Source organism: Scardinius erythrophthalmus (assembly GCF_964197995.2).
Source record: "Scardinius erythrophthalmus genome assembly, chromosome: 2".
NCBI classification, from domain to species: Eukaryota; Metazoa; Chordata; class Actinopteri; order Cypriniformes; family Leuciscidae; genus Scardinius; species Scardinius erythrophthalmus.
In genome coordinates, this window is record NC_138222.1 from 48,697,045 (window position 1) to 48,721,842 (window position 24,798).

A 24,798-nucleotide genomic window follows, 5' to 3' on the forward strand; every position below is an offset into this window, starting at 1 on the left:
TCAGCCCACAGCTGTGTGAGCTGGTGTGATGGGGCTGTACGGAGGAGAGGAGAAGCAGCAGACATACTTGGCAGCTCAAAGAGAGCTGGAGTCTGGTCTTGTACACAGGTCTAGATTTCACACGGTGTACGGCAAATTCAGCAGAGGGGAGTTTCCGCATGTCAGGGATGAAGTCGCTCCCGCACAGTGACAGATTAAGAGCTGCAGAATGACGTCTAGTATATAACTTTACACTTTTGTGTCATCTCTTCTCTGTACCCGCAGCGTTTCATTCAGTATCTGGCCTCAAGAAACACGCTCTTCAATCTAAACAATTTCCTTGACAAAGGTGCATTGCAAGGTATGTAAGAAACACCTTTACTGTCTCTAAAGCATTGTATGCACACACACACACACACACACACACACACACACACTGATGATAAACCCCTCGTTCTGTCCCTCAGGTTATGACATGTCCACATTCATCAGGCGGTACAGCAGATATCTCAACGAGAAAGCTCTTTCCTATAGGCTGGTGGCTGTGGACTTCACCAAGATGAAAAGAGGGTGGGTAAACCTCACTTCTGCCTGGAGTCAAGATTGTGTTCAAACATATTGTCTCAGCAGGACACAATCTAATCATGCTAGCTCATTACTCCGATAATTAAGTTGTTTTTAAAGTTGATTTTTTTTAAGCGCTAATTAAGATTGCGAGTAAGTGGCGAGTACTGATTGTTTGTTTATCTGTTTATGGAGCAGTATTGATGGAGTCATGCGCACCATGAACACAGAGAAGCTGATCAAAACGTTGCCTATCATTCAAAACCAGCTGGACGCGCTGCTGGATTTCCAGGTTTGTGATGGAGAACATGCATACATGCTTTAAAACTTCCCAATGATTTTTCTCTTGTTTTTGTTTTACTAATTATATGCTTCATAACCCCTATTTAAAAAATGCATGCAGTACCATTCAAAATATTGGGCATTTTTGAAGTATTTTATGCTCATAAAGGCTGCATTTATTTGTTAAAAATACTGTAAAAGCTGTAATACTGTGAAATAATATTATTACAATTTAATTCAGCTACTTTCTATTTTAATATATGCTAAAGTTTAATTTATTCTCGTGAAGACAATGCTGAATTTTCAGCCACCATTACTCCAGTCTTCAGTGTCACATGATCCTTCAGAAATCATTCTAATATGCTTGATTTGGTGCTCAAGAAACATTTTATTATTATTATCAATTGTGAAAATAGTTATTTTTTTTCTATTTTTGCATTTATTTAAAATAGAAATCTTTTGACACATTATAAATGTTTTACTGTCTTTTTTGATCCATTTAATGCATCCTTGCTGACGTATTCATTTCTCAAGATTTTTTTTTACTGACCCTCAAATTTTTAACAGTGGTGCATATGTAAACAATTAAAATCTGTGCAGACAGAATGCATAAATATGTACAGTGTGAAAAGCTTCTTATTCTATTCTTTTAATGAAAGCGATTTTTCACTCTGTTTGGAAAGATGGGTCAATGTTTACATTGCAGATTATTTGATTACTCTTGTGATTGAAGTGATAAATTCAAGTAGGCTTGGCAACCCTTAAGCCCCAGGTTGCAAAACCCTACTTTAACAGAACAACATTGATGTTGATTCAGTCCAAGCTATTTGGTATGATATGTACTCTCTCGTGTGGATGTGTGGGTGTGTGTCTGTAGGCTAACCCTAATGAGCTGACTAACGGAGTGATCAACGCTGCCTTCATGCTGCTTTTCAAAGACTCCATCCGTCTGTTTGCTGCCTATAATGAGGGCGTCATCAACCTGTTGGGTAAGAGTAATCTACTCCCTCTTACTCTAAGAGAACGTTCTTCTCTCACGCTCTGCTTTAGGGGTTAAGTCTTTAGGCTTTCTGAGCAAAGAACCGTACAGTTGATGTTGACACTTTTCGTGACATTGGTTCAACTTTGCTTTTTAAACCGGAAGAACGAAGTGGCTCAGAAAAAGAAAAAATAACCATTTTTAGCTATTGTGTCTGTGGACCGGAGCAGACTGTGCACGCTCCGGCGGTTCGCGTGACTAATGCGAAACTAGACTACATTCGCCCCAATGGAAAGCATATTTACACTATATGAATTGTTTCCTATCTTCTATATAAAATAGTAATAGTGTGAACAAGTGACTGATTTCAGCCATAGCTTCGCCGTCTGTTTGGGACGGGATGCTGTAGATTCTAGAGAGCATTTGATTGGACAAAAAATCTGATGAGAAGCCGAAGTGCAGGGCAATGTCATCAATGATCCGTATTGGCGGAAGTGAGAGACTGTAAGTTTCGAATGCTTAAATCTTCTAAATGTGAATTTTGTCATTGTTTTGGAGAACATTAGCTTATAGATAACTTATTAGCATTAGCTTAGGCTAACATATTCAATAATAAACATAATGAGTGTTATTGTTGTTTGCATTGATGTGCAACCTGTACATATCTGATAACATAAAATAGAAAAAAAAAGGTGTTTTAGGGTTTCATGGCCCTTTAATGAAGTGAGGTCCGATTTAGTTTTAGTTTATTTTTTTTAAGCTCTTTGTTTAAGCTCTATTATTCAGTCGTTAAGCCGGTCATTTTCCCGTGATTTTAATTATTATGTTTTATGTCGTAACATACGGCGTTTAGGTTGATGATTTGAAAAGACTTTGGAGTGCTAGCTGTCCTTGAGCGAACCATTACAGCAGCTTTTATATGCCCCTGGCTCCGTCAGCCCAGAGTGTTTTGACAGTCCTCTGATGGATAATTGCAGCCTTTATCTATTTGAGTCACTCTGCTAATCGTTCTCTCTGTTCTCTCTCTCTCTCTCTCTCTCTCTCTCTCTCTCTCTCTCTCTTCCCTTTTCAGAGAAATACTTTGATATGAAGAAAAACCAGTGTAAAGATGCTTTGGACATCTATAAAAAGTTTCTGTACAGGATGACCAAGCTGTCAGAGTTCCTTAAAGTGGCTGAGGTACCAATGAGACACACACACACACACACACACACACACACACACACACACACACACACACACACACACACACACACACACACACACACACACACACACACACACACACACACACACACACACAATCAAGGGTATTTTGATATGACAGGTCTGAGATTAGACGGGCTGTCTAGACCCCTCTGCTCCCACTATTTCTCTCTCCCTCTCCCTCTCCCTCTTTGATATCTCTATCCCACAATGCTCTGGCATTCATATTCTCTGGATAGTTGCATGCACAGAGACCATATTTAGTGTTGCGGCACTGCATTACATTGCCTTGCACAATCCTCATGGACTGTGCTCATAAACATATACATGTGCCTTCTCTGCCAAAAATGATTTGTTTGTCACTGCATTTGACGTCTCATTTGATATTCACCTTGATTTGATATTGTTATATATTTGATATAACGAAAAATTTAAAGATTTATGATTTATAATGTTAAAAAAATATTTCTATCCAAAGTTACAACATTCTACATATATATTGGTTTCCACTAAAATATTATGCACCACAACTGTTTTCAACATTGATAATAATAAAAAATGTTTCTTGAGCACCAAATCAGCTAATTAAAGGATCATGTGACACTGAAGAGTAAAATTCAGCTTGCCATCACAGGAACCAAATGACTTTTTAAAACATTAAAATTAAAATAGAAAACGATTATTATATATAGTAATATTTCACAATATAAATGTTTTTACTGTTTTTTTTTTATCAAATAATTGCAGATTTGGTGAGCATAAAAGACTTTCAAAAACATTAAATAAAAATCTTACCAACCCTATAACAGTAGTGCTCATATGTAAGTTCACCCCTAGCAATCTCTACAATCCTAATCCAGTAATCATGAACGACTGTAAAAGCTATCTTTGAAAGTTATTGGTCGAAAAGTGCGGTACCCCACTAAGTCTGCTGTATACAGTGTGGAAACATTTGTCATATGTCTCCTGCCATTCATACTGTGGTCGTGAATGGTTGTCATTCGTACTGTGGATTCACACGGCTTAAGTTGAGACCCTTAAAGTTTCGGAGTCCTGTCTCTCTCTCCTTCTGGCCCAGAAGAAGATCTGTGTTTGGTGCTAATAGGACTCTCACTCCCTCTTCTCTCTCTCTGACACTGATGAATTTCCATGCTGCTGCCTTCTTTCCCACAATTCCCCGCTCCGTCCATTCAGCCAGCCGTTAGACTGTCTGGTTTATTTTCAGACTGGCTGTTCTTCTGATGCGTCAAATATCTCAGGGATTTGATTTGAAAATGAGTCAGTGTCCGTCACAATGTAAGATGCTTGTCTAATTTGCTGTTTTACCCCCATTGGGTCTCATTTAAAAGTCATCGTTTGTCAAAATTGTTTTTGAATGTTAACCACTCCACACGGCACAGTCAGCTGTGTGAGATCTTATCAATGTCTGTGTCCGTTTCCATTGGTCCTCCGTGGCTCTCGGCATGCCACACCGCGGTTACTTTTCTTTCTTTCATTTTTAAGTCACTGCATGAGGTATTGATCCGTTATGTTTGTTCTTTTTCATATTTTCCCCCCTCCCCCTCGTTTATTTGTTTGTTTACCTTTTTTGTTGTTTTGTTTATGACACAGCAAGTTGGGATTGATCAGGGTGACATCCCAGATCTCACTCAGGTCAGTGTACATTTCATCTCCACTTTCTGTTTTTCCCTCTTCTTCCTCACTATGCTGCTGCTGTGTCGTCCATCACACCACCGCTCTCCTTTTTTCTTTTCTCTCTGTGTTTCTCACCTGTCTTCGTCCTATCTCTTGTTGTCTGATGTGCTGTTTTTGTACCCATGCTCACTGTTACTTAGACGTTCTCTCTTGTGTTTGGTTTTAAATAGTTCGATCAAATGTCAAACACTCCCTCTCTGTTTAGTTCTCTTTCAATTGTGTGTTTAGTGATGATCACACTATTTCAGTATAGCTACACTTTGCAAATTTGATACCTGTGTTTGAATGTGTTGACATTTCAGAGTGGGGTTAACACACTGAATGAAAGGTTATTTCCTTGTGTGGTAACACATTGTTTATTGTTCCTTTCAGACGACTAGAGGATCTTACCTTGTAGGTGGTGGGTTATTTGCACTGCTTGTATTTGACATAATCTGGGCTAATGCTAGTGCTGGGTGATAAATCAAATATTTACCACATATTAAAAATGTTGTTAACCAGCATCGTTAATATTTATTAGTGCTAGGTTAATCTAGGTAATCCCAAGAATCGATCTTTTAGTCTGTGCTGTTTTCAGTTGGTGAATGAACAAAACTTTGTAGCACAAGGTAAACGTGAAAGAACATGAAAAGGTATTTTGAAAGATAAAGTACAACTTACCGAAATCCGTTTCTTGTCTTGAAAGGAGCATTTTGCTAAATATATGCACTGTTGCATATTCATTGAATTTTTACTTAACCTGTTCTTTAATATTTAATATGTTTGAATAAATACGTCATGTTTTTATGACGACCACCATTTAAATGTTTATAAAAAAAATTGTAGAAACATACATATGTCGTGGAAAAAAATATTATTATTATTACTATAAAAACTTCCTTATGTATAAATTAAATGTAAGTAGCCTACAGATCATTTAATTTTAACCTTTAATATTATAGTGATGTACAAATGGGGGTTCCCTGTATAGTTTACAGCATTGGAGAAAATTTGTCATGTACTGTACCTGATAGACTCCAATTAATCGATCTAAATTGAACCAATCGCAAGCTTGTGAATTAAAATCGAGTTGTGAAATTTGTTAATGCCCAGCCATAATATTTGTGTTTATAAGAAACCTGTGGCAGTTTTGCACTCATCATAGGTACATAAATATGTTCATATTTTAACAAAAATATTATAATACCATCTTTTGAATGAAACATAAAACTGATAATATTTGGGTAATTATTTTTGTTTATTACTATGTATTGTTGGACTGTTCCACATAGTATTGGAATGAGAAGAATAATAATTAAATATATAAATATTATAATAATAATAATAATATAAATGCATATTTATATAATAATAATAGTACTATGTAATATCGATTAATAATTTATATATATACATTTGTATGTAAAATAATAATGTATTAATAAGTAATAAAAATACATCAAAGATCATCAAATGGTAAATATTGAGTTAACTTTTTTTAGCTATATCTCCCAGCCCTAGTTTGTTCCTGACTGCATCAGCAGATTCATCCCTTTAAAACCAGGCTAACTGATTAAATGTGTCTCAAACTGCCATCTTCTGCCCTGTCACTTTGCAGGCATGGCTGTACATCGCTTTTTCTGCTGATCTGAGACCAGACGTGCAGTTGTCTCTTTATGGTTTGATCAAATCGTTGGCTCAGATCAGCATAAAAGCAAATCCCCTGCTGGGTTGCATGGCGGCTTCATGCTTATAAACCCCCTGGCCATCAAAGTTGGAGAAGGTGGAGCTCTCTAGCACAGAACGAGAGCTATACTGTATGTTTTTTACCCGATGCCTGGTTTCGCCTTTACGTGAGAAAACTGCCCCAGCGACCCTTCGTTTGTAGGATTTTGATGAAGTATTCATGTAACCTCACTTTGTCCTTTGCATTGCCGCCACGCACATCTATAATGTAGCCATTTAATCAAAAGCCTGTTCTCGTCGTCTCTTCTCCGAGGAAATCAAATCAGACAGGAAAGAAGCAAATTAAAAGCTGTTACCCTTTCATCTCTGTTTTTGTGGAAGTAGTACATTTTCCCGCTTAGTTAAAATGTTCATTTTCTACTTCTATTTGAATTGTAGACTGCTGCTGCACATGTATTTTTCCTCTCTTTTGGCTTCTGTTTTCTGTGGGATGGATTAAACCCAAACTGCCCTCTCAGCGATGTGGAGAAAAAGCCAACCTAGATCAGATCCAGACATGTTGGCCAGCGCTGCCAGCTAGGCCCAGTCAAAGAGCTTACCTTCCCCTTAGTTCGTAAGAGCAGTTTATACACGATTTGTCTGTTCTGGAAACTTGGCTCAAAGCACCTGCTCTTTTCACCAACCATGAGCTCTGAGCTTGTGCTAACATTTACTCTCATTTGAATGAAGCAGCACGAGGTGTGTGTGCTCTGCTCTTAGGTGCTAACATACACATTCCGTGTTTGCTGATCTGGATCGTTTAATTATTCCTCATGTCGTTAAGATAATTATTTTCGAAGGAAACAAATCCTAGATCGGTATAAAAGGCTCAGAGGAAGGTTTTAGTTAGATTTGCGACTCAAAACACAAGAATGTCTCGCAGAAATCCCGAAGTGCTAGTTCCAAAAGCCAGTGTAAAGAGTTTAATGTCATGGATTTTTATATTGGTGACCTCATGGGTCTGTCATGAGTTTGAGGTTTGGATTTTCAAGTGTGCATGCCACTTCCTCTCTTTTTATATTTGTACTCTTCCTCTCTCTTGTTTTCTGAGCTTGTTTATCCTTTGCCTGTACTCCTCTTCACAAAAGCTTAAAGCATGCTCCTGTTATTATTTGCTGAAACTTGGGTTGATTGAGTGTGTGTGTGTGTGTGTGTGTGTGTGTGTGTGTTAAGTGTGTTTGACTGTGTGAGTGTGGTACTCTTTAAACCGGTTGCTGTATGTTTTTGTTGAGTTCTTGACTTGTCTTTTTTCTCCTGCAGGCTCCCAGCAGTCTCCTGGAGGCTCTTGAGCAGCACCTGGCCTCTCTGGAGGGAAAGAAAACCAAGGAGCTCTCCGCTGACAACAGGTTCGAAACCTTACAGATCCAAACAATCCAGAATCACATTGTAAAGCCCTATTTGGGCATTTGTCTGTGAAGTAATTGTCAACCAAATAAAACGTTCACGCATTTGAAAGGTTCATAAAGACTTCGTAGAATAAATCCATATGAATTGAGCTGTTAATCCAAGTCTTCTGAACAAACACGACTGCTTTACATGTTGACCAGGTTTAATTTAGGCTTTGATTCACACAACTTACTTAGAGCTAATCAAATATGGTAAACACAGACACTTAACTGCGCTGACATGATGCGCGAGAACCAATGAGGTTTGTTCTTGCGCATGAAGCAAGCACGGTTGACCTTCCATGTTTACCATATTTATCAGTAGATGGGGGAAAAAAGGATTGCATCACCATGAATTAATGGTAATGAACAGAGATAACAAGAAAAGCGTTGATCATTGGATTTGATCCATAACAGGTCCCAGAAAGCCTTTTTACAGGACCTACCAAATCTAACATTCACTGACATTTATATATATCTTTTTAAAACCTGTAAAAATGTGTTTCTTGGTGGTACCATGTGTTTGGTTTTCACTGCCATTACTTTGCACTGCTATTGATCATAAATATAGCGAATTAAAGGCACTTGATTGAATAAGATTACTTGAGTAGCAGCAGGGGTGCAAACAGCGCGCTTTTCGGCGCCTCCCGCTTTTTTCACGTCAGTTTGGGTGACTTGTGTGAATCGTGCAGATCCAAAGAGTTTTTTTTAAGAGGGGGGGGGGGGGGGGGGGGGGGTTGAGAGGGTCTGATTATAATTTAACCAACAGTAATTCTGGATTGCGTCCACCAACAAGTAAATAGGAAATAAGCGAATCAGAACACTGCGCGCCAAACCAGCAGTATGTGCGCAAGCGTGAACCACTAGTGTTTCTTTCTCACTCTGGATCTGCCACTGCATCACATTTCTCTCTGCGTGGCGTGGAGTGTCCGTTTTTATGTCGGCTCTCATGTTAACTGGTTAGAGCTTGTGTTAGAGCACAATGCCTGCTTGACACACACACTTCTCGAGCCGCGCCGAAACCGCGTGCTAGATATAGAACCGCAACCGACGCCTATTTTTCACGCGACACGCAAGAGTGTTGGAAGTTTTCAGACAAAATAGAAGGCGCAAATACATATTAATAAATTACATTTTGATGCTTGAAAGTCTCTCGGTTTTGACAAATGCATATATAATTGTAATTTAAAAAATAGGCCTAATTATCGATTTTCAAATATTGCCCCTGTCAATAGGCCTACAGAACGAAATATTCTGTAGCCTATTTTGCCGTCAATACTGCCGACGTTGTCTTTGCTGTATCAGGCTATATATATTATGTTTAACATCCAAATGGTCTGTCGGCGCACAGAGCCATGCAGTCGCAGACAGCACGCGAAGTTCGTGAACACCGAATTCCCTTTTCTTTCTTATCTATTTGTGTTTAGATAAGACAGACACAACAGACATGTGCACGAAAAAATAAGCCAGTGTCCGTCTCACTCTCAACGAGTTTCCCCGTAAACGCAGTCAAAATAAAACGGATGCGTGTCATTACCGGTATTAGATACGTGCATTGTCTTAAAGGGACAGCACCCAATATACCTGCAGCTGTTTGTGTCACCACAGTTAATCAAACAACAAAAGAGAAAGAGAAAAATCACGTTTTGTCAAAAGATAAACTGTATTAATACTTAATACAGTTAATTTACCTGAAAAACATAAAGCACTGCTTTACTTCTCGTGTATTTGTGTTTTATTGTATTTATATTTGTATTTTGTTTATTAGTTTCTATGCAGATGCACTAGGCCTACCCTACACAATTACCCCCAATCATCCTAGAATTATTAATTCTTTACAAAAAGAGCTATTCAAATCATCAGGTGAAATTGTTTTCAGGAAGTAGCAGTAAAGCAAGAAGAAGAAGTGCAAGATAGTTTTTCTAAATTTCATTTGACTCTGTGCCTATAGGGGTGGGTTGGGGATGGTGGCAATGTAGTATCTGGATATTTGCCGCGGGACGAGGGCTTCGATTACCTCTCTCTTTTTTGACCATACATGTGTTTGCACCCCTGTAGCAGGCTGGTCATACAATAACATACAAGCACAACAAGCGGCCAATTTTGTGTAAAATTAAAACGGCTTTTATTAGGCAATAAACTTTAAATTTTAATTAGGCTAATGGCATCTCAATTATCTCAACATTTTAAAACAGAAAAACAAAATTATGTAGTCAAATTCATGCCACCTCTTAACAGCACTTGATACTGCAACAACAACCATTAGCAAGAGATTTATATATAGGCACATACTGACTTCTTTTGGGGTTGCGAACAGTGTTAAATTGATCAGGTCTTAAAGAAATGAAAGGGAAATCTCACTTCTGTGTGGATCTGTGTTTTTGTCTGCAGAGCCAACACTCTGTCCAATGCGGTGTCGACCCTGTCCAACACCGGGATGTCCTTCTCCTTCTCATCCAGCAGGATGGACGAGAAGGAGAAGCAACAAGCCCTGGAGGAGGAGCAAGCCCGTCTGCAAGCACTCAAGGTAGGCCATGATCTCTCCCATTATTATCTGTGAATGAACATGTTCTCTTCTTGATTTCATATATATAAGAGATAGAGAGAGATATATAAAAGAGAGAGAGAGAGAATATAAAGAGTATACAATATAGGCATATCCCAACTCCTAGAGAAGGCTGTTGCAACCGAGATTTGGCTGGATTGGAGCTGGTGTTCTGGGAACATTGTGTCCTACACATACGTGATTGTTTATACAATACGCCCTTGTACCTTCAATGATTAGCCTCCAGCAGTAAGTGGTGAGCGAGGTTAATCAAACTTCTTTGTCCCCATCAGGAGGTACTGTCATACCTTGACACAAATACACACACAGACTCGCACAATGTACAATGTATCCCCAGATGCACCGTGGCTCCGTATCTGAATAGTGCAAACGTTCAGAGCAATTTCAAAGTCCAACATTAAAATATTTACACAGCCCATGTTCGAATAAGTTTGTGTGAAATTGAACTGGTGTTTCTTTTTGATTCATTGTTTTCTCAACACTCCTGCAGGGGCAAGTTTTCTAGCTACCGCTTTCTCTTTCTGTGTTTTATTTTCTTTCCACATTTTCTCAGTGTTGTTAAGGGCATATCGAAAGGCATAAAACCTCAACATGTCGCAACCTACTTCCTCTCTCTTTAGAAAATCTAGGGCTGGAAAAAAATTCAGTGTTTCTTATTAAAGCTGGCAATTTAAAATGAGATTTTAAATAAATAAAAAAGCTCCAGGTTTGCTGTGATTGTTTGTAGGACTGCATTTGGCCAAATATTTTGTGTCGATATGACTATAATTAATAATAATAACTATTATTGTTGTTGTTGTTGCATTTTTAAGACACTCCTGGTTTAATGTTGTTCTGGGCAGCATGGACAGACTTTAGACCAGACATGACTCTAGGTTTTGGTTGATCTAAAGGCAACTCATTTTACTCTAGTTACTTGCTTGGCTCGAAATGGTCCAACATATTATTGATTTATGACTTTTCTTGTTCTTTTCATATGGTTGGTTTTGGCTGTTCTAGTTGCTGCCAAGGGAAGTAACTTGGGAGATCTTCTTTGATTTCAGCCATCTCTTATCCACCTTTTTCCCACGCCCCATGATGCTTTCTGCGAATTTTGGGAGTAACTTCCTTTAAACTGTAAACAATCAGTGAAAGGCTCGCTCAGTTAGCAGCAGCTCAATAAACCCTTTTTTTAACATAGCTGGGTACAATGAAGTAACATTTTTCTACTCACCCTTCAACCATCGAACATTAAAAGGAAACTTTAAAAGTGTAAAAGCATTAACAGATTACTAAAACAGTCCATGAATATGCCCAAAATCTTGATTATTTCTTCAGCAATATTACAGATGAGTGAAACAACTATAGTAATATTTGTCCATCTACTGTATATTATGTAATGTTAGCACTGAGTGATAATATTTTCAAAGTTCTTCCCATCGTTTTGACAGATAGCAAATATTGTATTTACTTGCTTTAGCAACGTTCCAGAACATACTGCTAATAGGGATAAAAAGTGAAAAAGAGAGACAATTACATTTTAAAGCATCAGTTGAAAACAAACGGGGGATTTGTTGGGGGGATTCTTAGTGCATTCCAATGAATCATTCATGGGATGTATCCTAAATTAAATCGGGAGAGCAGACCAACAGATGCGCAGTATAGTTTATCTTTTTCATACTGTTACAGCGGAATACAAAGACAAAAAGAAAATAATCAGAAGGAAAAGAACGCAGCAGACTGTAAAGAGCTCTTGTCATAGATATTTTTCTGTTACCATATCACATTAAAATACCAAGCTTTACGTTATTCCTCTGACGTCTGAAAATAAAACATTAAGGTAAATTGACAGTCAAACTGACTGATAAGGATTATTTTTGGCGCAACATCATAATTTGTTTCAGTCTTTTTGAGTGGAAGTTCACCAATCCAGAAGTTCCTCCCATAATTCAAAACGCAACATGCTCGTCAGGAAAACGGTGGATACAGCCACAATACAGACCCACTTCATCTGCCTGACTTGCTGTTATATGTCTGATTTCACAGAGCTCAGATAAGGAAATGCTCTGTGCTGTCCTGCTCTACAGTGACCATTACAATAGTATTCAGCCAAACAGCCCATTCTTTACATATTTTACATTCTCAGTGAATGTTTTTTCCTGTGCTTTGTGTGTTTGTATAGAACCAGCGTCTGAAGGAGATCGGCATACACACCCCCTCCGCCTCCCCCAGCACACAGTCTATGGGCGGTGTCAACAACCACAGTGCGGGCATGGACCTGTTCACCAACACCACAAGCCCACCCTCAACAAACAGGTCATTGACATACTGTACATGACTGCAGTAGATATTATACCAGACGACAATACAAAACACAATACGTCCACAATATGTATGACCCTCAGCATAAACACATAAAAAATACAGTACACATTGTGGAAATGTTTGAGATTTTGAATAATCTAAAAGATGTCTGGTTGAATTTATACACTGCATTTGGCTCTTTTTGGGTTGATTGCTGGCTTTAAACTCCAGTTGGCATCATGAATCTCGTGATTTTTGTGTGAGTCAGCCTTGCCGATGATGCGAGTTGGTTGTCGTAAGATGTGGATAGGTGGTCACGACCCAGTCTTTTCACCCAGTCTGACTTTTAATGCTTTTTGAAGGTGTTTGCTGATTTTTGGCTCTGGACTCAAAGGTGCTCAGGAGTATAATTCAAATGTGCCATTGGTGAGAATGAAAAAGCCTTGTACAGTGCTCCAGACAAAAAAAAAAATCTATTAAGGAGCCATTACCTCCTAGAAGGGAAGAAAATAGTCTTCTCTTCACATGCAATTATATTGGCGGCATTGAATACAATTTTTAGCCCATTCCATTCTTTCTCATGTTTCAAATATAAGGATTATGTGATATATACAGGGGTGCAAACAGCGCGCTTTTCTGCGCCTCCCGCTTTTTTCACGTCAGATTGGGTGACTTGTGTGAATCGTGCAGATCCGAAGTTTTTTTTTTTGGGGGGGGGGGGGGGTTGAGAGGGTTTGATTATAATTTAACCAACAGTAATTTTGGATTGCGTCCACCAACAAGTAAATAGGAAATAAGCGAATCAGAACACTGCGCGCCAAACCAGCAGTATGTGCGCAAGCGTGAACCGCTAGTGTTTCTGTCTCACTCTGGATCTGCCACTGCACCACATTTCTCTCTGCGTGGCGTGGAGTGTCCGTTTTTATGTCGGCTCTCATGTTAACTGGTTAGAGCTTGTGTTAGAGCACAATGCCTGCGTGACACACACACTTCTCGAGCCGCGCCGAAACCGCGTGCTAGAAATAGAACCGCAACCGACGCCTATTTTTCACGCGACACGCACGAGTGTTGGAAGTTTTCAGACAAAATAGAAGGTGCAAATACATATTAATAAATCACATTTTGATGCTTGAAAGTCTCTCGGTTTTGACAAATGCATATATAATTGTAATTTAAAAAATAGGCCTAATTATCGATTTTCAAATATTGCCCCTGTCAATAGGCCTACAGAACGAAATATTCTGTAGCCTATTTTGTCGTCAATACTGCCGACGTTGTCTTTGCTGTATCAGGCTATATATATTATGTTTAACATCCAAATGTAGATGGTCTGTCGGCGCACAGCCACGCAGTCGCAGACAGCACGTGAAGTTCGTGAACACCGAATTCCCTTTTCTTTCTTATCTATTAATTTGTGTTTGAACAGACATGTGCTCGAAAAAATAAGCCAGTGTCCGTCTCAACGAGTTTCCCCGTAAACGCAGTCAGAATAAAACGGATGCGTGTCATATTAGATACGTGCATTCGTCTTAAAGGGACAGCACCCAATATACCTGCAGCTGTTTGTGTCACCAAAGTTAATCAAACAACAAAAGAGAAAAATCACGTTTTGTCAAAAGATAAACTGTATTAATACTTAATACAGTTAATTTACCTGAAAAACATAAAGCACTGCTTTATTTCTCGTGTATTTGTGTTTTATTGTATTTATATTTGTATTTTGTTTATTAGTTTCTATGCAGATGCACTAGGCCTACCCTACACAATTACCCCAATCATCCTAGAATTATTAATTCTTTACAAAAAGAGCTATTCAAATCATCAGGTGAAATTGTTTTCAGGAAGTAGCAGTAAAGCAAGAAGAAGAAGTGCAAGATAGTTTTTCTAAATTTCATTTGACTCTATGTGCCTATAGGGGTGGGTTGGGGATGGTGGCAATGTGGTATCTGGATATTTGCCGCGGGACGAGGGCTTCGATTACCTCTCTCTTTTTTGACCATACATGTGTTTGCACCCCTGTATATAGTGCATATATTTAGCAAAATGCCCCTTTCTATAGTTATTTTTCTAGCTGACTAACGAGTTTTAGCATGGCCTTTTTGAGGTAAAAAGTTCTCAAGTTGTTTTATGCAAGGTTTTATTATGCTCATTGTCTGATCTGTCAGGAAATTAAAAAGCACCAAAACTACATTTATTGCTTGTATTTTGAGATGAAATTGACAGAATTTGAGAGCTGAAAGTTTATTTGTTTACTAAACTTAACAAACACATTAAAAGTGACATATTAAAGATAACAGTTAACAAAGTACAAATCTTTCTGTGATTATGGATGGCTGCGCTACAAATAATGTGAAGTTCAGGCAGTAACAGAAAAGAATTCATATCAGTATCAATTAAAAATGAGAATTGTGGACGATCTCGTCCACACAGCTGACGTTTATCTGTTGTAGTTTATCCACGTTGTGCGCACAAAATAGATTCTGCCTTCCTGCACTTTAAGAGTACTTGCATATTCATTCATTGACACGTCTCCATTGTTTTCTCTCATGCTGGCACAGCCGTCAGCGTTGTTGCTCGATAGAGATGAGGGCTTTGAAAAAGCCTGATATTCTCCATGAGTTTTTGTCACGGAAAGCTGATACTCCCTGTCCCCGTGCGTATTTTGGCACTCGCTCAAACTCAGTAAATCGATAATTTCTCAAAGGGGAGCGCTGTACCTGTATACATACTATCGTTCAAAAGTTTGGAGCAAGTTTCTTTTTTCTTTTTTGGAAAGAAGTTTCACTCACCAAGGCTGCATTTATTTGATAAAAAATGCAGTAAAAATTGTCAAACGTTATTATAATTCAAAATAACTGTTATATATAAATAAAAAATGTTTTGTTAAAATTTAATTTATTGTGAAGGCACAGCTGAATTTGAATCAGCCATTTTTCCAGTCTTGTCACACGATCCTTCATAATTTATTCTAATATGCAGATTAGGTGATCAAAAATGTATAATGGTTCTTAATATTAATGGTTCTTATTAATATATTTGTGGATATCGGAATTCCATATATCAGGATTCTTTGATGAATAGAAACTTCAAACGAATTGTTTTTATTTGAAATGCAAATCAACAATGTAAAAGTTAAATGTATGCTTGCTCAATGAAAGTATTAATAAAATAAAATCAAATCAAATAAAAACTTGCTCCCTCCCCAAATTTTTGAAAGGCAGTGTGTCTTAATGTTGCTTATAAGTTGTCTTGTAAGTTGAGAACCTCTGATCTAGTTAATGGAAAGTCACACGCAACACTACATTTTCTATAAAATAGCATAAAATACTGCAATATATTTACAAAATATACACAATCTCTGTGGTTGTATTTGAATATATTACTCTTGAACTAATGTCCTTTTTTCCCACAGCATGCCAAACCTCACCAGTGACTTGTTTGACCTCCAGCCTGCCTTCGTTCCTGCTGTGCAGAGCGCTCCTATCTCCAACAGCAGCAGTGCCTGGGGAGGTGCGGCCCACTCCACCCACCCACCCACACCCACACACACCCACCCCATCACTAATGCCGCCTCTGTTGCTTTACCACTTTAGATCACTGACCTTTAATATAGTCCCAGAAAAATCATTAGAACAGATCAATCCTTTGTTAACTTGCAGTAAATGTTCATTTAATTATTTATTTGTTCACTTGCTAGTTCATTCCTATGTACATTTATGTACCTGTTTCAAATCCTTACAAGCTGTAGTTGTGTCCCCAAATGCTGCCATGAGCCCCGGGTGTCCTCCAAGTTCACACTTTGTACACTAAAATGTGGAATAAATACTTTTTTAATGTTTTGGAAAGAAGTCTCTTATACTCACCCAGGCTGCATTTACAGTAAAACAGTAATATTGTGAAATATTACCATTTAAAGAACGTTTTTTTATTTGAATATTTGACAATTTAATTTATTCCTGTGAGTGTGACGGCAAAGCTGAATTTTCAGCAGCTTTTCCTCCGGTTTTCAGTGCCACATGATCCTTCAGAAATCATTCTAATATGCTGATTTCTGCTCAGTTATTATCAATAATTGTTGGCGCTCAGTTTTTAATAATGGCTCTTGTTATTATCAATCTTAACTCTGACTCGGCTGCTTAATATTTTTTTGGAAACCGTGATGCCTTTTTTTTCTGGATTCTTTGAGTAGAAAGTTCAATGAACAATATTTTTTTATCATTTTAATTTCATTTGAAATAATTTCTTTAAAATGTTAATAATATTTGACAGTATTTTTGTGTTTACTGTATTTTTGATCAAATAAGCGCAGACTTGGTGAGTGAGATTCTTCTTATAAAAACTTAACTCTTAATTATTCCAAACTTTTGATAATGTAATGTCGTATAGACTGTTGGGTTGTTGTATGCAGTCATGTTTGCTTTGCAAAAATGCATAATTAGAGTACATCATGACCACAAAGGGAGCACTCTTCTAGTTTATAAGATCATAAATGAGACACCCTACAATTTTGTGGACTTCACAAAAACACTTGAGAGAAGTCCACATCAAGTGCGTCATTTAGGACAGTGCTGTAAGGAATCATTTTAGAGCATCGTAGGCCCAGTGATGTCCTGAAGTGTTGTTTAGATGTTAATGTTTTTAACCAATGTTTTTGTGTTTTTTTATTTTTATTTCTCGTACCCATCCATCCTATTGTGTCGGTTTAGAGCGACGTTTTCTAGATATTCTGAAGCGTGACCGGTTTGCGTACCATTAGTATTAGTACCAAGTTTCTCTGTGGTTGGGAGCCTTGCTTAGTGTCAGAAGTTCATTTTCAGCAGTTCAGCACATCTGCTGGGATAGTGTGAATTGAGGACACAAGGTACAGAGTGTAGACACACTGCCAGACTCTTAACTATGCCAGGATTTGTAGGTCACAGCATGCACTTGGAGCGTACGCTTTACAGCTAGTGGGCAGGTGCGCCGAGGGCTAGCCAGACGCACAATGAGATTCAGGCCTCTAGAGACCCACATATACTACTAACAGCGCAAAGACACACCAATGTAGACAGATGGAGGAATGAGGTGTTTTAAAAAAAGGGAAGGACTGCTGAGTAATGAGCAGAGGAGTGAGAAAGAGCCACAGGCACAGATTTAAGCTGTATATTGTTATTTACGTTAGAAATTGTGCAATAACTATAGGAATCCACAGAATTTTCGGCTGTCTGAAGCACTTGGGCTGAAAATGGTATTTAGTAACATTTTCAGACAAAATCGGCATTTAATGGCATTCTTGGATGGATGGAAACTGTTATCAGAAACTTTAATATACAGGATACAGTATGCATGTAAAATGGTCCAAGTTTAACTGGGCTGCACAATTTGGCCTCAAAAAAAATGTATATTGCGATTTACTATGACATGCATTGAGATTTAAATTGTGATATGATGAACATTTAAAAAAATGTATTGCTGTTATTTAGATATCCAGGCAAAAATACATAAAATCACGTTTAAAATAGCATGTTCAAAAACTACAAAATAACAAGATTAATAATAGGCAATTTTAGATTAACAAGCCAGCGATTTAATAGGCCATATCATTACTCAGATTTTATTTTGATGAATCGTGCATCTCTAGAATAAATTTAAATGGTGGCTCATCTGTAATATATTGCCAGAAAAGAGGTCATGTACGCTACCGTTTAAACGTTTGGGGACAGTAATAAATCTTACTTTTTGTTGTGCTGCTTATTTTTTTGTGGAAACCGTAATATATATATATTTTTCATGATTCTTTAATGAATAGAAAGTTTAAAACAGCATTTACTTTTGTAACTATAAATATTTGTAATATCTGTATTAATATTAATTCACCGTTGCTGAATAAAATTCTCAGTGACCCTAAACTTTTCAACGATAGTATACACAAATGAGACATGCACATACTGGCTATAATATATGTTTGATGAGAATTTGAACTTTAATGTTAAACTATTTTAATTTTGGTGCAATTGTGATTAATTGATTGATTGATTTATTCTCCCCTCCAGGTTGAAAAAAAAATTCCATAAAAATCAATAGAATATCAAGGAAATTTTAATAGTGAATTGCTAAGCAACTTTTTCAATCCTTATCCAATAATCTCAAATGCCTGGAAAAGTCATGGGAGTTTAGTGGTCTAAAGATTTGGGAACAGTATCATAGGTATTTTGCAGAGCAACAATCCTAATATGTTGTGTGACATCTTTCCATGTTTTGTGTGTGTGTTACTCTCAGGTCTAGAGAGCAGCACTCTTCATCCCATCCCATCTTCCATTCCCACCATGAATGTAGATTTTGATGCTGTATTTGGGACTAAAGCTTCCAATAGTGATGTGAAGCCATCAGCTGGTAAAATATCTCACAAGTGTGATCTATTCATAACTGCGCTTATTAATCTTTAAAAGTTTGATCCTTGCTGTGGCGCTTAAAATCTGCAAAACTTAGTAACCTTCACCCAAAATAAATCTCTTCTGCTGGTTTTGCTGTATGGTGAGTTTGTGGAGCTTTGCTGCTGGAAAGCTGAAACGAATTTTGCAGCCGGCTGCAGCACCTGCCCGCCCGACTCGGTTCTGGAGAGATTGGGAATGTTCTTTGGGGAAACGCTCATGCTTTTTTTCCCCCCCACTTACTCGCTCACTTCGCTGCTCTGTGGCTGTGGACAGTCTGTTATCATCCCTTCATCCATCCACTATGTGTGTGTGTGTGTGTTAGTGGTGCTGACTGGCATTTTTCTCCATCTGTTAATCGCTTGTTACACTCCTTATCTGAACACAGACGCACACACATTTCCACTCACCAATATACTCTTTCTCTCTCTGCCCCTTTTCCTTCCTCTTTTTAATTTCCTTGGCCTCTTTTTTTCTTACCTTTTGCTCTTTTTATTTGTCTCCAACCAACCCTTTTTCCTCTTTTTTTTGCTCTCTTTCCTGGGTTGTGATGGCTGATCTGATGTGGTGAGTGTACTTCTTTTTTTTTTTTTTTTTTTTTTTTTTTGGCCTCCTTGTTCCTGCTGGCGAAGCAGGAAGTAGAACTGTATAAATATGGCATGTGTCAGCAGACTGCCTCTCTTGCTTTCTCTCATTTACTAAAAGAATTAGCAAAAGGCCCTGTGCTATTTACCATTTGAAAACCATGAAAGGCCTCTTCAATTAATGGAACTGTTTGAGACAACATGAAATGACATTCACAACAGTGCTATTTTAGTATTGTTTATATACAAATATAGTAGAATATTTGTTCATATTTTGCATTGGATTTTATTTTTATATTCCGTATAAGACTTTTGTTATTAATTGAATTGTAAAAATGGACTATCTGTATATAAATGTAGACAGAGCTGATAGTTTGCAGTCAATTGTTGAAAGAGTAAACAAAATGTGTGAATGCTAAAGTTCAGGCTGCATTACCTACCATAGAAGTCCAAAACGAAGATTAAATACCTACTGGTTAACATTTAATCAATATCCTGTGTTGCCTATGTGATGTCAGCCAAAAAGGGAAAATCATTTAAGATTTATTATATTTTTAATCATGCACAATAAGAACTGAAACATGTATTAAGAAGGTAAATGTGGCCAATATTTTGTTTTCATGTTGAATTTAATGCCTCAATAAGAAGAAAAGGGGATGTCATAAATTTCCAGTTTCTTTAAGGACCCCTGCCATGTTATTTCCTCTTAGATCTCAGTGTGGTTCCTCCTATCCTGACCTCATGCTCTACTCTACATCTCTGTGGGTCTTTTGTCATGCCATGAGTGGGCTCACAGGGGCTCATCCCCGCTGCTCACATCATTATAAAGATCAGCAGGACTTCAGCACGCTTTCTCTCTTCCTACTCCTGTTTGTCTGCTGTATAACACTTATGATCTAACCAGCCCAATGCGATTACGTTTCCAGCAACTAGCAATTTATGTGTCCATGCTGAAAGTGTTACAGCTACTCAGTGTGACACTTTCACCTCCATTGAGAGCGTATTTGATATTTCATGGACAGTTATAGTGAGTTGATTGCACTCATCCTGTTTTTTCTTTCCCAAGACCAGTAGAACACAGAACACTGATCTGATACTGCTGTTCATCTGTACAAATTAAATTTGATCCTTAACAATCCTCAATCGTAACAATCACGACTAACACACAGTAGCGAATTTGGTTTGGTCAAGTCTAACTGATACCTAATTCATTCAAAACACTCAAAACCGCAGAATTGGTAACCAAGCGTATGATGAAACGTCCTTAATAGCTTTTATTGCTGGTCGCTTGATGTGTCGCTTCTGGTTAGGTGCCAGTCTGCAGCAAAAATAAGTGGTTTGTCATTATCATAATGCTTTAATGGATTCATCAATGGAATAATCCGTCTTTTTTTTTTCAGGTTATGATGCGTTAGGAGACTTGTTGAAGCCCACGGTGACGGTTCACAGTCAGGTTCCGGTCATGTCCCATCATACAGATAGTAAACTGCTGGCCAATGACCTGGACTCGTCTCTGGCTCACCTCGTAGGCAGTGAGTCCCTTTCCCTCGCAGCATTATTTGTCTGTTTGTGTGGCTTTGTTTTATTTACTTGGTCATAAGTCCCTGACCTTCAAATTGCATTTGTGCTACTCTACTGAACAGAGAGTCAGCAGCCATATGGTGCTAGATGCTATGTGTGTGTGCTTGTGGGACAGAGATGAATTAAACCCAGCTTATGGGAAATGAATAGGTCTCTGATGCCTCCACTGCTGTACGTCTTCCAACATTACGCTGATGTGAGGCTGTTTTAACAGTCTCTTCTTTCTCGCTCTCTTTTTAGACCTGCAGTTTGGGGGAACACTAGTCAAAAAGTGAGGATTTACATTTAATTATCTGAATCATTTCTGGTTGTGTGCTTCAACCTGTTATAAGAGGCAGTGTCTAGCTTCTCTGACTCTCTTTGTGTGTTTGCATGCAGATCTGACATGCATTGGACTCAGCCTGGAGAGAAGAAGTTGACTGGTGGCACTAACTGGCAGTCAAAGACAATGAGCAGCACCACTGCCTGGAGCCCCGCCCCCCTGCCACCCGCTGCCATGCAACCTGCCGCCATGCCCATGCCACACATGGTGAGAACACACACATGCAAATACACCAACACAAAAACACAGCCAATATACAGCCATCTAAACATACTTGCACTACTGTTTTCAAAAGTTTGAGGTCAGTAACATTTTTGAAAGAAGTTGCATTTATTTGATGAAAAATACAGTAATATTGTCAAATTTAATATGATTTAAAATGAACATTTTCTATTTTAATATATTGTAAAATGTAATTTATTCTGGTGATTACGAAGCTGAATTTTCAGCATCATCTCTCCAGTCTTCAGTGTCAAATGAAATCATTCTAATATGCTGATTTGCTTCTCAAGAAACATTTCTTATTATATCTTATTATTATTTATGCTGAAAACAGTTGTGCTGCTTAGTATTTTTGTGGAAACCCTGATGCAGTTTTTCAGGATTCTTTGAGTGGAAAGTTAAAAAGAAAAGCATTTATTTTAAATATAAATCTTTCGTAAAACAATTTAACAGTCTTTACTGTCACTTTTGATCAAATTAATGCATCCTTGCTGAATGATAGTGTTAATTTCTTACCGACCACAAACTTTTGAATGGTAGTGTATATTCAAACACTAATAGATTGATTTCTGCAGTCAAATTGTTTTGGACAAAGGACACTAAACTCTATAATTTACAAGGCAAATGATATCTCTGTCTCTCATATCACTCTGCAGTCTATTTCTTCTCGCATAACAATAATTTCCACTCAATATTTCATGTCCATTTATTTATTAGTACTGTAGCCATGTAAGTAGGGTCATAGCAAAATTGTCCTGATCACCCCGTGACCGGATGACTGTACATCTAACCACTTCTTGATATATACAAACATTCTTGCATATGTAAACAGACTTTATTCTCACACACACATAATTTCAACTACTCTTAAACTTATAAACATAAAAGAATCCATCTGCTGGGAAGCTCAATTCACAGCAAATATCCAGATTTCGTTTAGATGTCAGTAGATGGCAAGTTCTACTCTTGTTTGCTACTGTACTATATTGTGTATTTTCAGGAAATATGAGTGTGAGTGTGTTAACTTCCTGTTCTCAAGCTGTGTGTATTGATCCAGTCGGCCAGGTGAGATGTTTAGTGTGTTCTGAGACAGGAAGGAGATGAGATGATTTAGCTGTTTACATGTGTTTTTGGCGCCTCTTCTGTCTCACTCAGGGCGTTCAGTGTAGATTGAGCTCTGAACTGCATGAGTTGAGAGAGAGCAGATGTCTGTGAATGACTAACCTTCAATGTCTTTCTTTCTGTCTCCTTCCACCTTTTCTTTGGTCTGCATCTTTCTGGCCTGTTTCTCCCCGCGTCTAACGTCTTCATCTCTCCTTACTTCTGTATGTTTCTGTCTTTCTCTCTATCTTCTTTCTTGTGCTTAACCCAGCAGACTGGAATGTTCTATACTAGTTATGTAAGTACCTCCTATAACTGAAAATTCTATTATCTTGAGTATCATTTGAGAGGGATCAACTCTTATTCCCTCACATTTCTCTCTCTTTTACACGCTCCTTCTCCACACCAATTTTTTTTTTTTTTTTATCTACACCTATTCAGTCTAATGAAATAGGTTTTCAGTAAAGTGATATGAATCATGGGTGAAAATGGTTAGTTATTTAGAAAAGCTTGCGTATATGAACGAAAATGAATATGTTCATGTACTTTGAAGCAACATACAAACCCCTGTCAAATTATGTTGTGATGCCTAAAATCACTTGTATAATTTAAAATGATTGATTTTAGTTTTTACTGTTTTTAATGTATTTAGATTAAAATAGTAAATAAAAAAAGTTTATAGATTAAAACAAAAACGCAACATAAAACATCACAGCATTAGACTGATTTTTAATATTTTTAATTATGGCAAAGCTGTTAATAATATGGTGCATTGTTTGTTTTAGCTTGAGCTTGTTTACCAGTGACTGTTTGTTTCATGCACTCTTGAGACTAATTAAAAAACAATAGTTTGATGTCTCTTTGAGTCTCTGGTTCCAGACCTAATGACCCAAAGGCATTTTTTACATTCTGTGTGAAGAGTCTGAAAATGGATACTCTGTGTGAATAGGCGTTTACTCTGACTTCCAACACCCTCTTTTTCCACTTCATGCCTGATAAACACAGAAAATGTCATATGTTGATTTCCCTGTGACATATAGATGTTTGTTCGGTCTTTCGTGCCCTTTCTGTAGCATTTGATGCATTCATCTTTTGACTTGCAAACCAGACCTGTGCAAATGTGTGTTTAGGGACTGCATTTTACGTAACTTGCTTACGATTCAAAACTGATGAATACCGTACATTCTATATGCCAATGAGTAAAAATCAATGCTTGTCATGTTCAGAATAAGGTGTCAAATGAGGTGTTATGCTTTTAAGTGCATGACAGTTATTCAGGTAAATAAGTGTTTTAGGGAAAACTCTTTCAGACATACACTACCATCCAAAAGTTTGGGGTTGGTAAGTTGTTTTTTAATGTTTTGGAAAGGCTGCATTTATTTGATCAAAAATCAAAAATAAATAAATAACGTTTCTATTTTGATATACATTTTAAAATGTAACCGTTTCCATTTATGCAAAGCTGAATATTCAGTATCATTACTCCTGTCTTCAGTGTCACATGATCTTTCAGAAATCATTCTGATCATTCTGAAAAAGCATTTCTTCTTATTATCAATGTTGAAAAGAGTTTTGCTGCTTAATCATTTTGTGAAAACCATGATTGATTTGATTAATTGAAAGTTCAAAAGAAAAGCATTTATTTGAAATAGAAGTCTTTAGTAACATTATAAATGTCTTCACTCTCACTTTTGATCAATTTAATGCATCCTTGCAGAATAAAAGTATCAACTTCTCTTTTTTTTTTTTTTTTTTTAAATGACACTGACCCCAAACTTTTGAAGGTTTTGAATTACTTTTAGTAATAGGAACGTGTCAAATCCTTGAGTCATATGTTTTTGCTCCAGTGTTGCATGTGTTGAGTGGACCAGGAAATAGATGCAGGAAAGTTGACGTACCCCTGACCTGTCGTGGGTACAAAAGAGTGCAATTAAA

At 37.6% G+C, this 24,798-nt stretch overlaps 1 protein-coding gene across 4 annotated transcripts in view; it reads left to right on the forward strand.

The window, feature by feature from the left end:
- Window positions 1-24,798, forward strand: part of LOC308687317 (phosphatidylinositol-binding clathrin assembly protein) — a 54,763-nt gene that overhangs the window by 27,709 nt on the left and 2,256 nt on the right. The window contains exons 3-17 of one of the 4 annotated variants that reach the window (XM_081359749.1): window positions 265-340; window positions 447-549; window positions 742-835; window positions 1,703-1,814; window positions 2,877-2,983; window positions 4,622-4,663; window positions 5,078-5,098; window positions 7,670-7,755; window positions 10,186-10,321; window positions 12,522-12,655; window positions 16,056-16,153; window positions 18,902-19,015; window positions 21,038-21,169; window positions 21,459-21,489; window positions 21,597-21,747. In XM_081359749.1, the coding sequence (XP_081215875.1) occupies window positions 265-340; window positions 447-549; window positions 742-835; window positions 1,703-1,814; window positions 2,877-2,983; window positions 4,622-4,663; window positions 5,078-5,098; window positions 7,670-7,755; window positions 10,186-10,321; window positions 12,522-12,655; window positions 16,056-16,153; window positions 18,902-19,015; window positions 21,038-21,169; window positions 21,459-21,489; window positions 21,597-21,747 (1,437 nt within the window). The remainder of the gene's footprint in view (window positions 1-264; window positions 341-446; window positions 550-741; window positions 836-1,702; window positions 1,815-2,876; window positions 2,984-4,621; window positions 4,664-5,077; window positions 5,099-7,669; window positions 7,756-10,185; window positions 10,322-12,521; window positions 12,656-16,055; window positions 16,154-18,901; window positions 19,016-21,037; window positions 21,170-21,458; window positions 21,490-21,596; window positions 21,748-24,798) is intronic. The other 3 variants (XM_081359750.1, XM_081359751.1, XM_081359752.1) reach the window with 3 other exon arrangements.